Below are 16778 nucleotides of genomic sequence, written 5' to 3'. Positions count from 1 at the left end.
CTATTAGTAGGCACTGTTGTGTTGCCATCAAAGTAATAGTCTTATTGGTTTAGATAAGAAAATCCTCCATAAGCCTCTTAACAGAGATGCAATGACATTATCCTCTGCACTTTTTAAGAGGATAATCATATTGAGTTAGGTATACTTACACCAAAGTCTTAAGTGTTACATGTAAAGAGATATGAAGAGAGAAATGATGGCTCACCAACAGCATTTTGAGTATCTGCTATATGGACTCAGTTCAGAGTTCACATTTAGTTTCTTAGCTAGTGTAGAGGTCAGCTGGTCATATTAATTTAATAATACACAATTAAATTGACCTTTTAAGGCAACACCTGATTCAATTTGCACCTCTTTTCAGCTTTCATAATTATGATACAGTCCGTCACCATTTCCCCCACCCTCCTCGTCCTGTCTGTCACTTTTGAACATCAGAGTACAAATTAAGCCCTGGAGTCAGTGCATTGTTTCCTAATTAGTGAAATAACAACCACTCAAAAAAAAAACACCCTAAATTTGAAAGAACTAGACGTTTTCCAAGTTTACTACAAACATACAAATGTACACTCACCAAGCACTTCATTAGGAACACTATACTAATACTGGGTAAGGCCTCCTTTTGCTCTCAAAACAGCCTCAAAGCCTTCATGGCATGGAGTCCACAAGATGTTGGAAAAATTCCATTGAGACTCTGGTCCAAGTTGATATGATTGTATCACTCAATTCCTGCAGATTTTTCAGGTGCACTTTCATGCTGTGAATCTCCCACTCTACCACATCCAAAAGGTGTTTTAATGGATTCAGATCTGATGACTGGGAAGAACACTGAAGAACACTGAACTCATTGTCATGTTCATGAAATCAGTTTGATGCGACTGTTGATTTGTGACATGGTGCATGTATCATGCTGGAAGAAGCCATTAGAAGATGGTTAAATTGTGGCCATGAAGGGATGCACATAGTCAGCAGCAATGATTGATTGGTATTAACAGGCCAAAAGTGTGCCAAGAAAACATTCCCCACAGCATTACACCACCTCCACCAGCCTGGACTTTTTACACAAAGCAGGTTGGGTCCATGGATTCATGCTGTTGGGCCAAACTCTGACCCAACCATCAGCATGCCTCAGCAGAAATCGAGATTCATCAGACCAGGCCACGTTTTTCCAGTCTTCAGCCATCCTGTTTTGCTGAACCTGTACCTACTGCAGCCTCATCTTTCTGTTCTTGGCTGACAGAAGTGAAACCAGAAGTGGTCTTTTGCTGTTGTAGCCCATCCGCTTCAAGGTTCTACATGTTGTGCATTCTGAGATTCTTGAGTGGTTATCTGATTTACTGTAAACTTTCTGTCAGCTTGAACCAGTCTGGCCATTTTTTCTTTATTTCACCATTCTGAGTAAACTTTTGTGACTATCCTGCATGAAAATTCCAGAAGATCAGCAGTTATAGAAATACTCAAACTAGCCCATCTGGCACGAACAATCATGCCATGGTCAAATGCCTCCATTTTGATGGTTGATGTGAACATTACCTGAAGCTGCTGGCCCATATCTGCATGATTCACTTCATATCACACACAGGATGACATACAATATTGTAAATGTTATATTAAGAGACACACTTGTGTCCATTAAAAAATTTCCAAAGAGGAAGCAGTTGCTGTGTGTTAAAGCAGGTGTACCAGTGGTGGACCCTGATGGCCCCACTGTGTGCACTTATTTCCGTATTGAAACCTCAGCTTCTCTGTTTCTGTAACGAAGACTCAGTTGAGTGGGATCCATATACGAATTAACAACACGGCCAATTCAACATACAGACAGCTGCATGCAGAGCTATCAGTATAAACAGCGGAATCAGAGGCAGGTAATAAACAGCGCTAAAAAGAGTCCAAAAGAACACATGAGCTGAAGGAATGTTGCATGGAGAAATACCAAACATAAACCTGGACAGAGTTAAACCTAGATAGAACGGCAGGAGAAATAACAATGCTCAGAACCGCCACTGAGGCAAACGAGATTTCGTGAAGAATGAGCAAACACACAGGATTTAGATAGTCTATAGGATGAGCATATAGGTGTGCTGTAATCAGTCCACACAGGCGGGCTCTTGGGTAATGTAGTCCAGTAGGCTCTTGGGTAATGTGGTCCCGTGTTAGAACTCGGGCGAGTGAGACCTCCGGTGATCAATTGAGAAATCTTTCCCGTTGTTCGTGACAGAGCCCCCCTGCAAGCGGCTCCTGACACAAGGACGCATCCGACGACAGGGTCTACCCCGAGGTCGAGGAGCTGGGCTTTCCAGGTGAGTCCTGTGGAATTTGGCGATGAGAATGGGGTCGAGGATATCACCCGCATTGAACAAGGACCTCTTCTCCGGGCCATACCCCTCCCAGTCTACCAGATATTGGATCTGGCATCCTCGCTGTCTGGAGTCTAGTAGGTCTCGCACTTGATATGCCTCCTCGTCATCCACGGTCATGGGTGGGGGGCCTGGGTCACTGCCTTCCACTTCCTCCCTCAGACCACCAGCAGGTTTCAGCAGTGAGACATGAAAAGTGGGAGAGATATGGTAATAACAGGCAATTGGAGGCGATATGACACAGGATTGATTTGTCTGAAGATTTTGAAAGGACCCACTTACCTGGGACTGAGTTTCTTGCAGGGTAAGCAAAGACAGAGGTCTTGGGTTGAAAGCCACACCCACTGTCCTGGAGCGTGGTTCGGGCTGGGGCGGTGATGGCAGTCAGCTTGAGCTTGTCCCCTGTTAAAGGCCCGCAGTAGGTGGACATGAGCTTGGCTCCAAACTGCTTCACTGCATCGAAACCAGTCATCCACTGCGGGTACTTCAGACAGTTCACCGGACCATGGGAGTAGAGGGGGTTGGAACCCTAGAACACACTGAAAGGGTGTTAACTTTCTGGAGGGTTTGAGGATTGAGTTTTGTGTATACTCTGCCCAGGGAAGAAAGCGGCTCCATTCTGATTGATTCTGTTGACAGTATATGTGGAGGAATTTGGTGAGGTAACCTGAGGTAACCTGAAGTATGACTTATATTGACGTTGAGTAATCAAAATGAAGCTGTCCAAACCCTTGATGTTAACTGGGGCCCGGTCCACGCATGCGGGCTCTTGGGTAACGTACTCCATTGGGCTCTTGGGTAATGTGGTCCCATGTTAGAACTCGGGCGAGTGAGACCTCCGGTGGTCAATTGAGGAATCTTCCCTGGCGTTTGTGACAGTTTCTCATCAGTGGGAAAGAAGAACCATAGACGACCTTCAGAAACCAAGCAAAGAGACACAGGTCTGCATAGCACAGCGTGACACTTCTGTGTCTAATAGCGGGTTCCTCTGCTGCTGTGAACTACGGTCACAGCTGAAAGAAAAAAGATTTTACATCATAGTGCTGTTGAATCCTCAAAACTGATTGGTCAGAAGCTCTTGATTCATTTTCTATCACAGCAGCTTTGACAGTTGCTCTGGCTACAAGGCAACTTGTACAAGGGACTTATTTCCACATACGTTCCAAACCATTAATTGCAATCATAAATGGACAAAAAGTATGATGTGTTGCTCTTTAATAAAAAATTTTAAAATGTCATTGTTGGCAGATTGCTGTGGTATAAGAGGAATAAAACAGTTTGGGAGGTGTTTTTTTTTTTATAGGAAAACAATCAACTTTTATATTTTACTTTACACACTGATATGCTTGAGTCTGAGCAGTGGGTTTATGAGGTGTATAATGATAAGTCTTTCTCATTTCTCGTTATCCTCTACTTTCATGATACCCATGATCTCTCTCTCCCGCTCCCTCTCTCTCCTTGTCGTTGCTTTCCAGTGACAAATCTTGCTTTTGAATCCGACTGCTGTTTTCTTTTTCGTTCTTGTTCTCCGTCTTGCTTTCTCCCCTCTCTTTAGGACACTCCTATCCTTTTTCACATCCATCCTCACTCCATCAACCCGCTTGCTTCTTTATTATTGATCTGTGGTGAAGACTGCAGAGTGTGTTAGCGTGTGTGAGTGCTCTAATGTGTTCAGACAGCACAGTGTGTAGTGTGTGACCCTGACTGGCCTGTACAAATAATATATGGCTCTGTCCTACTGTGTCCACAACACCTGCTCTCCTTGCAAACATCAGCAAGATGCAAAACTGTTAAGAGCCTAAAGATATGACTTAAAAACTGCAGAACAGAAAAATTGTGGAAGGTCGACAAACTAACAATAGTTCGTTTGACTGACAGACAATTAATTTGTGCGTTTCTGATTTCATTTCTAATTGTATAGTATAGTAAAACAACCAATATTTTATTTATGAATGTGATATGTGGACAGTCCACATGCCTCTAAGGATTTTTAAAGGATTTTTTAAAAAAAAGTTATTTTCTTCTTCTCACTTTGGCTGTCTTTATTTCTTCCAGTTCTTAGTTATGCTTTTCATTCTTAATAACAGTCTTCCTTAACACTTATATTTTTATTATTATTCTATATTCTTATGCTCTTTTATATCTCTGTAAAAAGTCGAAAGTTTCTGATTATAGGTCTTAGGATAGTTGTTGATCCCACTGACTCTTAATTAATAAATGTTAGAATTATGAATAAATTCACAGGTTATTATTATTTAAAAAGTTTCGGCAGTACATCATGTCTTTATAATGAATAGTGACATGTGTTACAAAATGAATGTAACTTAGCAAGGAATTATTTATAGCACATGTTTAAAGCTTTATGAGGCAATATTAGAGTTTATAAAAAATTATTTCAAGGAATCGTTACCAAAGTACAAAAAAAGTACAAACAGAGGTAGTGATTTATGATTATGGACTTCATAAAAATTGTTACTGATTCAGGTTCAGAGAAGGTTTTTCACCTGGAACGTGAGGGGAATACAAATGTGTATGATGTCATGGTATGTCCTTCTAATTATAACAATTATCGAATACTGGATCTGTTGAATAGTGTTGCTGATTTAATGGTATTTGTACAATGTATTCCATCTTAGCTAATGAATATTCATCAAAAATCTAGATGTGTTTTATGATTACAACATTTAAGTGAAAGTCCTTCTGTTTTATTTGCATCATTCTTGTCTTTTTGTGCTTAGTTACTTGCTTTTCTTCATCAATGCTGAAAGTGAAATCTTTTGTCACAGGAAAATCAACAGGCAGGTTTCACTTCAAGTCATTTTAACAGTTCCTTTAATGATCCTTTATGTACTATAGTGAAGGAATCAAATCTTTGAAGGACAGTGCTCGCTTCAAAACCTGAAAAGCAATTTTGCTTTCTATTATTATGATGGACTATTACCCATGAAATTACCTGCTCTGATCCCTGGCTCCAAGATGTCTAGTCACTGAAGAAAAAAACCCCCAGAAAAACAAACAAACCACTGACTATTCTCAACAGATTAACATGTAGCCTAATAAATATGAGCTGACTACTAATCCAAGGATATGTCGATTCAAAGAAATTCTTTTAGATAAAATACAGTGGTCAGGCATAAAAAATGGACCTGAAAGAGAGCGCATAATAAGCTATACGGTCTGGAGTACAGTATGTACTTGTAGTGTTAGGAAGAATTTAGTGCTGAATGTAATAACACACACTGAGCTGTAACCTCTTGCTGCCATTTCAGCAGCTTAAAAATGCCAGCCGATTGTCTGAACTGACCCTCCACTTGATCATCTTTAGCCCTGATGCTGGTGAAATATGAGAGTCCCAGTAAAGAACCTAATATCACTTAGGCTAATGGCAACTTAGCAAAGAAAAGCTGCCGTGTCCCATTTAAATTCAGTGTTATCCTCAGAGTCCGGATGTACAATTGAGTGCAAAATTTTGCACGCCCTTAGGACGAAATGAAGTAGACCGTTTATAACAGTTTAAGGATGCTGATTCCATGGCCTAGAAAATCGAATAGTTCATTTGTGTTTGCACACCCTGACCATGTATAAGCAGATCTGTTGGTGGTGCACCTGAGTGCCACCTCTGGGCTAAGCAAAGCCTGCTTGAGTCGTTCCCTGGGCAGGAGATAATGAATACACAAACCTCATTAACACAAGAGCCCTGCCTCTGCATTCATAAACTGAACACACCATCGTAAGGAGGGTGAACAGATGGGACGGAGAGACGGAGTCTGACGCAAATGTCCCATTTTCAGTTATAATCATATGATTTCCAGTGAAACTAATGATCATCAAGTCCTTGCTGAAACCAAACTTGTATCCCCTTATGTTATCCTGAAAGATAAATACTAAATACTGTAACTTTCTATTTGTCACATTCACAATGTTCTCAATGCTGAACTGCTAGTCAACAAATCTAGAAACTCCCATATTACACGAACTGATAATAAGATTGTAACTTTTAATAAGTCGTCTCTGAACACAAGATTTGTATTACTTTTGTATGTGTGTTTTAAAAAAAATAAAGTGTGCTTAGCCTCACTTTATAACTAGGGTAGGAGACAGCTAAATTAAGACTTCTTTATACAGAGTGAAGTTCTGGGTGCCCCTGTGCTTCCTCCTGGCTAGTCAGAATTAAACACACTAGCATGAACACTACAATCCAAATCCCACTTTGAGTACCAACTGAGAAAAGGAAAGCTTAAATGTACAATTGAGTGCAATTGCTTGGACAAAATTAGGTAGATTAAAGTAATATGTAATTGGTACCAAAAAGATATTTAGTATATTAGGTTTCACAGATGTTCCTTCCTTATCACAATGTTGATTTATTTTCTATAACAGCAACTTTAACAGTAGTTCTGGCTGTAAGTCAAATCACTGGTTTACATTAATGCGCTCATTCTAATACATTATTGTTGTTATTTAGCAAGGGACATGGTAGATCAGTGGTTAAGGCTCTGAGCTGCATATAAGAAGGTTGTGAGTTCAAATCCTTGGACCACCAAGCTACCATGGTTGGGTCCTTGAGAAAGACCCATAACCTTCACCTGCTCAACTGTAAGTTGCTTTGGATAAACGTGTCAGCCAAGTGAGCAAATTTAGTTGTAATAGTAAATTTAATAGTTGATATGGCTTTGTGAGGCACTGAATGTAAGTGATAACAGGAAATATCATGTTTTTGGATGTTTCATAACATTAATAAATAAATGGATAGAACCATGATGTGCTGTTCATTAATACATTCAAAATTGTAATCGGGACATTACTGTGGTAGAGAGGAAGAAATGACATCAGTATGAGCTGTTATTAGAAAATAATCAGCTTTGGGGTAGTAACAGTAACTCTGTCAGGCCACATCACACTATCCCATTGTTGGTTATTTTTCGTATAACATGCCATGATATATTTATTACTTACTCAACAAAACTCAAAATATCAGTACAGGATTTTATATTCCAGCAATGAATGTGATAGACACAAACATATATCTTCAACCTCTAGCTTTTAAATACTGTCTGTTTTAATCCCCACCCACCCACCCCCAAACACTCACACACACACACAGACTCACACACACTCACTCACTCGCACACTCTCACACACTGCGAGATGTTATACCGATTTGACAAAACTGTAATTTCTTTCTTTTGGTTTTCCCAACCTTTTTGGTCCTGTTGCAAGACATTTAAATGCATGTTTTTGTAGATAAATAGAGATACATTTTTCAGTTGTTAGTTCCATCCTTTACGTTGCTGAATTGGTGAATAGAAAATATGATCTGTAAGATTATATGTAGATGATCGCCACAGCTTGCTGCAGGGGAAAGTACAAGTTTTAACATATCCCAACCCATTCTTCTTATGATCCTTTATGGCTGTTGGCTTAATATGCACTGTTTCACTCTGAGAGCTTGAGAGGTCCATCATAACTAGGAAGCCCATAATGCTTTGCTTTGGAACATACATATACAGTATTCAACTAAAGATAACAGTCAGTACCTAGTTAGGAAACACCATCTAGGTATATGTCTAAAATAAATCATAATTTACTGTGCCACTAGATGACAAGAAACAGCTTTTTTCTTTTGTTTATATGGCTTTCTAATGGTTTAGACTTGTGCAAGAACACCACCACTACTGGGCATGTGCACTGATAACATGATGTTCATTTAAATCAGATCACCATCTCATATGCTTTAGAATGAGTGTGACGATGCTGTGGCTATTTGGGTTAAAGCCCCAACTATGGTGCAGATAATTCAGGAAGTTACAAGTCACAACTGACCAAAAACAAGCATATATTTTTTAAAATGACTGCAATTGAGATGGCTTTCTCAGTCAATTTAGCAAGGGTGCAGTTAAATCTGTACATTATTCATGCATTCATTCATTCATCTTTAGTATCCACATTATCCTGGTCAGGGTCGCAGTGGATTCGGAGCCTATTCTGGGAACATCGGGAACAAGGTGGATGGCATCCTTGATGAGATGCAATTCCATTGCAGTGCACACACACACATTCACACACTCCTTCACACCTTTAGTTAGGCTTTTGGGAGGATGGAAACAACTGGAGAATCTGGAGGAAACCAATTCAGACACAGGGAGAACAGGCACAGAAATTCCACATAGAGAGTAACCTGAGCTCAGGGGTAACTGTCTGGACTTGTGTGGTGGCAATGCTACCTGCTACACCAATGGCCCACTTGTATTTGACTTTAAAACATGTAAACAACAGAACAATGGTATGCTGATCTTTTCCTATTTTAATTTCACCCTACAGATAGTCTTCCGCAAGATCAGTGATGTGAAGCGTGAGGAAGAGGAGATGCGGAAAAGGAAGGATGAAGCCCCACTCAACCTTCCTCCAGATCATCCAGTGCGGCGTCTTTTCCAGCGTTTCCGTCAGCAGAAGGAGGCTCGGCTGGCAGCAGAGCGAGCTGATCAGGGAGAAGTGGACATAGAGAGAGGTTCTGTCCTCATGGAGAAGACTATGGTCCATAAATCCAACGCTACAACCAGTATCGTCACAGTGACCGAGAGCCCTGCCACACCTGATGTTGCTTCCTCCTCAGCTTCTTCAGACACTGCTACAAGGACCTCAATCCAAGCCAAACTTCATGCTCCTGTTGGCCACAATGGCAACAAAACGGGAAGTAAATCCACTGAACCTACCAAAGCCAAAGGTTGGGGTCGGTTTAAGGAAGCCACAGTGAAGGCGGATCTCTCCTGGAATGCTGTTTCCAAAGCTGAGTCCATGGAGACCCTTCCAGACAGAACTAAGTTACAAGAAGAGCTGTCACTGAAGAAGACAGACTCCTGTGACAGCGGCATCACGAAGAGCGACCTGCGACTGGACAACGTCGGGGAAGGGAGTGTCCGAACCCCTCAGGAACGGAGCCCCATGCAGGCTGAGGGGAAGCGAGCTTTCTATCCCATTCCTGAACACAACCTGCAGGGTTCTTTGTTGGAGCTAAAGCAGGAGCTGAGAGGCGACATCCACTACTTGAGCAACCGCATAGCAGTCCTGGAGGCACAACTAGCTGAGATGCTGCAACTGCTCAAAGAAAGAAAGACTTCAGGATGCTCACACCTGTACGAAATATCACAACCTGGGACTCCAAACTCAGACAAGGATAACGACATGTTCTCGTAAACAAGCGCTCTGTGAATAAGGTGTGGTTTTAACACTGTAATTGTGTTTTTGGAGATGTGATCCATGTGGGTGAGTGCTGAAATGGTTCAATTTTAGCATTCAAATCTATACAAGTGTTCTTCAAATGGGATGTGTGGAAGGTCATGCTAGTTATTTACTGAGATGTGGCCTTCATTTTCTTTTGCCATTGTTGATTGGCATTATGTCTGTAGAAGGATCTACAGGGCTATTCATCCATACAATGTAAAACAACTGTTAACCTTTGGTTAAAATATCAAATCATATATTTTTTCAGCTTTAGACATATTTTTTCACTTGTTTTAGGAACGATGCAAGATATCATTTAATTTCAGCATCTTTGCTTTACTACTTCATGCATTTTGTTGTCAGTTGGACCTGAATTGTTAAGAAGGCAATATTAAGAAAAAAATATTTTTCACAAAATAATTTCACTGTTACAAAAATGAATGTCATTCATTGTCAAATGGTTAATGCATGGCAGATATCTTTTTGAAATATTTTTTTAATAGAAAACAACAAACAAGATTTCAGGGTCAATAGTGGAATATACAGTAAGAAGTGGTATTGTCTTGTGACCTGTAAAACCTCCAAGAGAAAGACATTACAAATGCCATTCTGAAGTGTGAATTATATGGTTACTTTAGATTTTTGTTTGTATGACAACATATAGACAAAAAGAGCAACATCATTTGATCAAATATTCAAAAATGTTGAAAATTGGACCGAATTTGTTTTACAACTCACATTTAATAGGCCCATCTAAAAATATACTTGAACATGTTTTGAAAATATCAAATATCTGAGATGCACTATTAATTCAGTTTAATTAGTTAATTCAAGTAAATAATAAGGCGTATAAGCAATATGATGATTATATCTTTTTTGAAGAGCATGCTCTGGTGGTAACAGAAATGAAACTATGCATGGATCAGGTTTAGCTTAGTCACGATAAATACGCATGTTATTTGTAATTATGCACTCAGTCTTTTTTAACATGCTAACACAATCAACATGCTTTCTGTCTGTCAAATCCGCCCCCACCACCCACTATATGTACTCTCAATGCACTTCTGTGCTTTTATACAGTATATCATTTTGGTTTTCAAATAACTATTTTCAAATGCATTATTTTCTGTTATCAAATTCAAGGTTGTATTTGTATATTGATTTCCAGTTCTAAAAAGTTAAGTGCTTTCGGAAAAATGCTAATTTTGCACTTAAAGTCTATCTAGAGCAGTTTTATATAATGATTAATATGTTTGCATCAAATGAAGATCAAGTGTATTTATCAGTTTGTTGATTTTTTATTACTTTTGACTGAGATATATTCAACAGTTACTTTTGAATTGTACATTTGAAATGTTTCATTCACAACTATAGGTGAATCACTGCATAGCACACCACATAGTGTTAACTGTTCATAACATACCAGCTCTGCATTCCAATACAGTATTTAATATTCCTTTGCAGTACCAAAAGGATGGTGGAGTAGATTCCAATAGAAATACATTTGCAAGGAAGAAGCAACAAGCAGGGCTTGAAGTGATTGAAATAAAAGTCTGTACTTTTTTATGGAGAAGAATTCTGTGCCAGAGTATAAAGCAATCACACCAGTGAAAAAAATAAAACATGAAATACAATACAATATTGCTTTTCAATAGTGACATATTACATACCACACTGAAAAGCAAAACCACTGTTGTATTACTCTTACATCACTTGATATCTCTAAGGACTAAACACTAACGTGAATGTAATCCACTTTTAAAAACAATCCACAGGGCTTCATTGCATTTCACTGTGCAGTTCAGCTAAATCTAATTTAAAAACAGTTAAAGACCCTTTAAGCAATCCCAATGGTGAAAAAAAACAACTTTAAATAGAATGCACAAACTGTTGCATTTTATTAGCCTACATACAGAAAACGTTACACTGAAAAGCAAAAAATTCATTGCACTGCTCTCTCGTCACTTGACCTCTCAGTGAAGAAGAATTAGCAGATGATTGCTTTTAATATTAAAAAGCAATGACTTTGTGTCATCATTGAATGCAATTCCCTATTTCACTGCATTTCATTTTCATCAGTGTGTAGAAGTAGTGCCACACTGAAATGCAATCACTAATCAGAGAAGTCCATTTGTTTCTGTGGCTGAGTATGAGTAAAGCAGAGTATTGAGAGCTTGAGAAATGTTTCTATAAAAACGTATGCACTTAAAAGAGAAAAACATTGTAAGTCCCACTTCAAGCACTGAGTTGAAGTAGCTTCCTTTGTGAATTGCATTCTCAGTTTCTCAGCCATAACATTAAAACCACCTGCTTAATATTGTGTAGGCCCCCCTTGTGCCGCCAAAACAGCTCTGAACTGTCGAGGCATGAACTTCACAAGACGTCTGAAGGCAGGCACGGACTGGCCATTGGGAAGTTCGGGAATTTTCCGGTCTTGTGATGGCCGGTCTTTTTTTCCCCAACCCTGGCATTATACAGCCTATATACAGATATTCAATAGGTCATCATAGCTGCAGCAACACGGCTGGTGCAACCCGTAATAGAAGGTAGCAATTGCCATCACAACTGAAAGTATCTACCACTCGGGCAGTTCATATTAGTACTACTCATCAGTTCTTTTTTCACATTATAGCCTATAAAGCATATAATATTTGATAGCAAGGCCAGCAATTAAAAATGATTTGTTAAATACTTACTCTACAATCTAAACAAACAGGTAAACTGCTCTGAACAAGAACGGGAAAGGATGGAGGAGGAGTTTGCAGGAACCAGCACAGATCCAATTAGAAGTGCACTATTGAATGTTATTGTGACTGTGATCATATGATCAGGTTGGACTACTTCATTCAAGTTATTTATTGTTGCATTACAAGAAATAGAATGAATGGCAAGTATGTTGCATAATACACCACATATGTATTTGGCTGTGTCAGGGTTGGACTATTCTTCATGAATTTAATGAATACAACAATATTTGATGCTCAGACAGCCCAAATGATGCATTTTAACAAACAGGTGAACCTGAGTCAGACAGGGAAAGTTTTGAGGAAGTCCAATTTTTGCTTCAATTTGTTGTTTCGTCGTTTTACATATTAGTTTAACACAAACAATACAAATAAACAGATTGGGATTTTTTTTTTTTAATTAATGATTCATTGATCAAGAAACATGTTGTGTCGGTTCAAATTTGGTGTATCAATTTGGGGCCGCTTGAACGAATCAGCAAATTCCCTGGCTGCTTTTTGTTGCCAGTCCGCAGCTGTCTGAAGGTGTGCTGTGGTATCTGGCTCCAAGAAGTTAGCAGCAGATCCTTTAAGTCCTGTAAGTTGTGAGGTGGTGCCTCCATGGATCAGATGTGTTTGTCCAGCACATCCCACAGACAATCAGATTGAGATCTGGGCAATTTTGAGGCCAAGTCAACACCTTGAACTCTTTGTCATGTTCCTCAAACCATTCCTGAACAATTTTTGCACCGTGGCAGAGTGCATTATCCTGCTGAAAGAGGCCACTGCCATTAGGGAATACCCTTGCCATGAAGGGGTGTACTTGGTCTGTAACAGTGTTTAGGTAGGTGGTACGTCAACACATCAACTTCAAGAACTGACTGTTCACTTTCTGCCACTGTAATGAGATAATTAATGTTATTCATGTCACCTGTCTATGGTTTTAATGTTATGGCCCACCAGTGTATATAGAGTTGTATTAACTAACTAGCCAACTTGTTATAAAGCTGGCAAAGAAATGTCTGGCCGAGATATGTGAGGTGTCAGATGGAAACAATGTAAAACACAATTCGAATGCTAACGACACTAAATCCGATACAATGTTTTTTAATAATGCATTTTTGAATCGTTCAGGGCCAAACTTATTAATAGAGACCAATTCTAGACGTTTTAGTGACGCATACAGTAAGTGTAGCAAGCGTAGAGGGTGACTAAGACCGTGACTGCAAATGAACACAAATGCACCTTCCCTAATTAACATGTGACTGCTGCAAACCCATATAAACCCATATTATAAACCCATTTTCAGCAAGTTTTCCTGTCGGAGAATAAACGTATGAATCTGATATATTCTGCTGCAGCATTTGTTATTAAGTCTTAACAAGCTGAACATCTGGAAATAAATGAACAGGAGTTGTGTCTACCACTCTGAATTCATTTGGAAACAGTATAATATTGGAAAATTCATGTTTAATTTTATTACATCTCAGCTGCAGCAAGCTGGAACAAACCTGAAGCCAGAAAGGGAACAGTGCCCGAGAGCTTCTTTTTGGTCTTGGGCTCCAAATTGGATTGGACTTCCTCCAATAAATGTATAATGTGTATAATAATGTGACCTGGCAGACAGTACGCTCACCACAGACTTTTATTGATCATTGCCAGTTACGTTTTAAATGCTCTCTTTCTGGAAATAACACCAGCTTTTGATGTGTGTTAAATAGTCACAATGTCAGTAATCAGTCTTAATTAATCGTTAAAGGTGGTTTGTTATAATACTCATCTCTACCCATTGACTCCTGTGAATGCACATGCAATTAGGCAGAAGCACAAAACAGTACATACTGCCACCTCGATCTTATTACAGTTGCTAAATGTATAAAGTGTGATGGTCAAACATGAACACAGTTTGCAACAGCACAAAATGTTAGTTGTTATACTCTTACAATCTGTATACAACACTGTCCTTAATGTCTTTGGCATTTTAAAAAGGATTGCATCATGCGAGCTACTCCTGAAGTCTACCACTATCTAAACTTGATCACTCGGGCTGCCAAGATGCCATAAAGTATTTAAACAGCCTTTAATGGATGTGGGGAGTCCTTCAAGAGGAAATGGAAGTGGAAGTCAGCAAGGGAGTGTTAAACAGTGCTGGAACGCAGAGCTCGTCACATGACTGTTTACATGATCATGAGTGTGTTAAAGTGGGGAAATCGTGGAACTGTGCAGTACAGTACACTCTTAGGGAAATAAAAAGGAGATTAAACATAGAGTTCTTAGGCTTGTCCAAGTTGTCCAACTTATCAGTGAGGCTTTCCAGTAGAACGCCTTCTTAAGAATATAAGAGTATTAGCTATCCAAAGACCCCTCAACCTGAGAGCTACTGTTTTAAAAAGCAATGTTTAAGAATGTGAAACTGTTTGGTTTAGTTTCATGAAAGAAATCTTAAAGAATTATTTTAATATACAGGTATGTTTCAGGAAATGTTTGTAGCAGAGCGTAAAATGTCCACTTGTATTTTTCACAGCAGAATGATAAAACTGTAAACATATTGTAGGCATTATAGACTGTAGATCAGTTAAAGAAATATGCCACACTGTCAGTTAATAAACCCAAAGACCCAAAGACAGCTGACTTGCACTTTGGTGTGTTTTCAAAAGCCATTGTATTGCAAGTTGAAGATTTCACTCTACATGAGACTGAATTGTTACAAAAGATCAATTTAGCATGACCTTACGAGCATTTTTACCCAGTGAAATGGAAAAGGAATGGCATTCTTCTCTTGCAGCTCAAACACTGCTTCATTTTCCACACTCCTTATTCAGTGATACATTCCAGTGTTGTTGATAAAGAATAATGTCACTCTCACTTTATCCTTTTATTTTTTTTTCTGCTCTCATTCACCTGTCTAGACATGTATAAACCAAAAGCACAAAGATGTGGATTGTTCATGCAAAATGTCAAATGTTCAAATGAACAATTTTGTATTTTGGAATTGTCTTGACATTTGTTCATTAAAGGAGTAACATATCAATCCTGTATCCACTCCCGACACAAGTCATTTTATGCTATGGAATACAGCGATGAGGTAATACATGAGGAATAACACATCACAACCCCAAGTATGTTTTTCTGCTTATATCACAGCTATTTAAAAATGAAAAAAATAAATAAACATTACAATTTTTAATTTATTAATGAACGAAACGTCACTCCATTAATTTTTTTAACCATTTATAGGTACATTTAATGTTAATGAAAATCAAACAAGTTAGTTCCTGTTATCGCTTACGTTACAAACAGTAGTCCCCTTACCAGCCTCTCTCTTGAAGCAAATAAGACAAAAAATATACAGTAGCTTGTTTACAGAGAAACCAAAAAATGCAAACTCCTCCACCCTGAAGATATTCCTGAGGTGAAAAACTTACTGACTGTTACAAAATGGGCAACTGTGGCTCAGGTGGTAGAACGGGTTGTCCACTAATCGTAGGGTTGGTGGTTCGATTCCCGGCCCGCATGACTCCACATGCCGAAGTGTCCTTGGGTAAGACACTGAACCCCATGTTGCTCCTGATGGCAAGTTAGCACCTTGCATGGCAGCTCTGCTACCATTGGTGTGTGTGTGTGTGTGAATGGGTGAATGAGAACCAGTGTAAAGCGCTTTGGAACAGCTAAGGTTTAAAAAATAAAAAAATAAAAACGCTATATAAATGCAGACCATTTCCCAAAATACTGACAATGGAGACTCCTTCCATAAATTTGACACAGACGTCTCCTAACAGAAAGCTTCATATCAAGGATTAGACATTTTTTTGGTCTTAAATAACAACTAATAACTTATAACGTCCACAATATAAGTCTTTGTGAACTTGTTACTATAGAAACAATAATGTATTAGAATGAGCATATTAATATAATCCTATCATTTATGTTAAAGCCGGAACTACTGTCAGAGCTGTACTGTTATAGAATCCACACCTTTTGATTTGAGAATTCAACAGCATTTAAACCTGAATTTATGCACCCACTAACAGGTGCACTGCATATGTCTCTGCACTTGCCCTGTTCTTGTGTGATTACCAGGGCAGTTTAAGTAGCTCTATTTTCTCTGATGGCAGTAATCTGATTAAGGCCTCTGAGCCTTTCTCATCTGCCGAGGGTTCTAGGGCAGACATCTTATTACACTGAGAGTTTATGTCTCGTACTAATCACCTGCGTCTCTCTCTGTCTCTAATTATCACAGTATTAAGGCTCCCTTAATTACATTCATGGAAAGGTAAACTTTACACAAAGGTTCATTTCAGGTCCTAACCTTGACACTGAAAGGTCTTATTTTAGGCTGTCTACATCTTATTAACTTCTTTAGATTATTAGAGTCTCACAATTGATATATAAAACTATCTAAAACAAATTGTTCTTTAGATAATTCAGAGGTGGACAAATCAGCAGCATGGGTGCCTGGGACAAGCCGAGTTCATGTCCA

General features: G+C 38.9%; 1 protein-coding gene across 1 annotated transcript in view; it reads left to right on the top strand.

The window, feature by feature from the left end:
- kcnh1b (potassium voltage-gated channel, subfamily H (eag-related), member 1b) overlaps positions 1-15334 on the top strand; it is a 48756-nt gene extending 33422 nt beyond the window's left edge. The window contains exon 11 of the mRNA XM_053634796.1: positions 8676-15334. Coding sequence (XP_053490771.1) covers positions 8676-9548 — 873 coding nt within the window. The 3' untranslated portion in view covers positions 9549-15334. The remainder of the gene's footprint in view (positions 1-8675) is intronic.
- Positions 15335-16778: the final 1444 nt, after the last annotated feature.

This window comes from Ictalurus furcatus, chromosome 10 (assembly GCF_023375685.1).
Source record: "Ictalurus furcatus strain D&B chromosome 10, Billie_1.0, whole genome shotgun sequence".
In the NCBI taxonomy this organism is placed as follows: Eukaryota; Metazoa; Chordata; class Actinopteri; order Siluriformes; family Ictaluridae; genus Ictalurus; species Ictalurus furcatus.
This window is presented reverse-complemented; position numbering and strand designations above follow the sequence as displayed.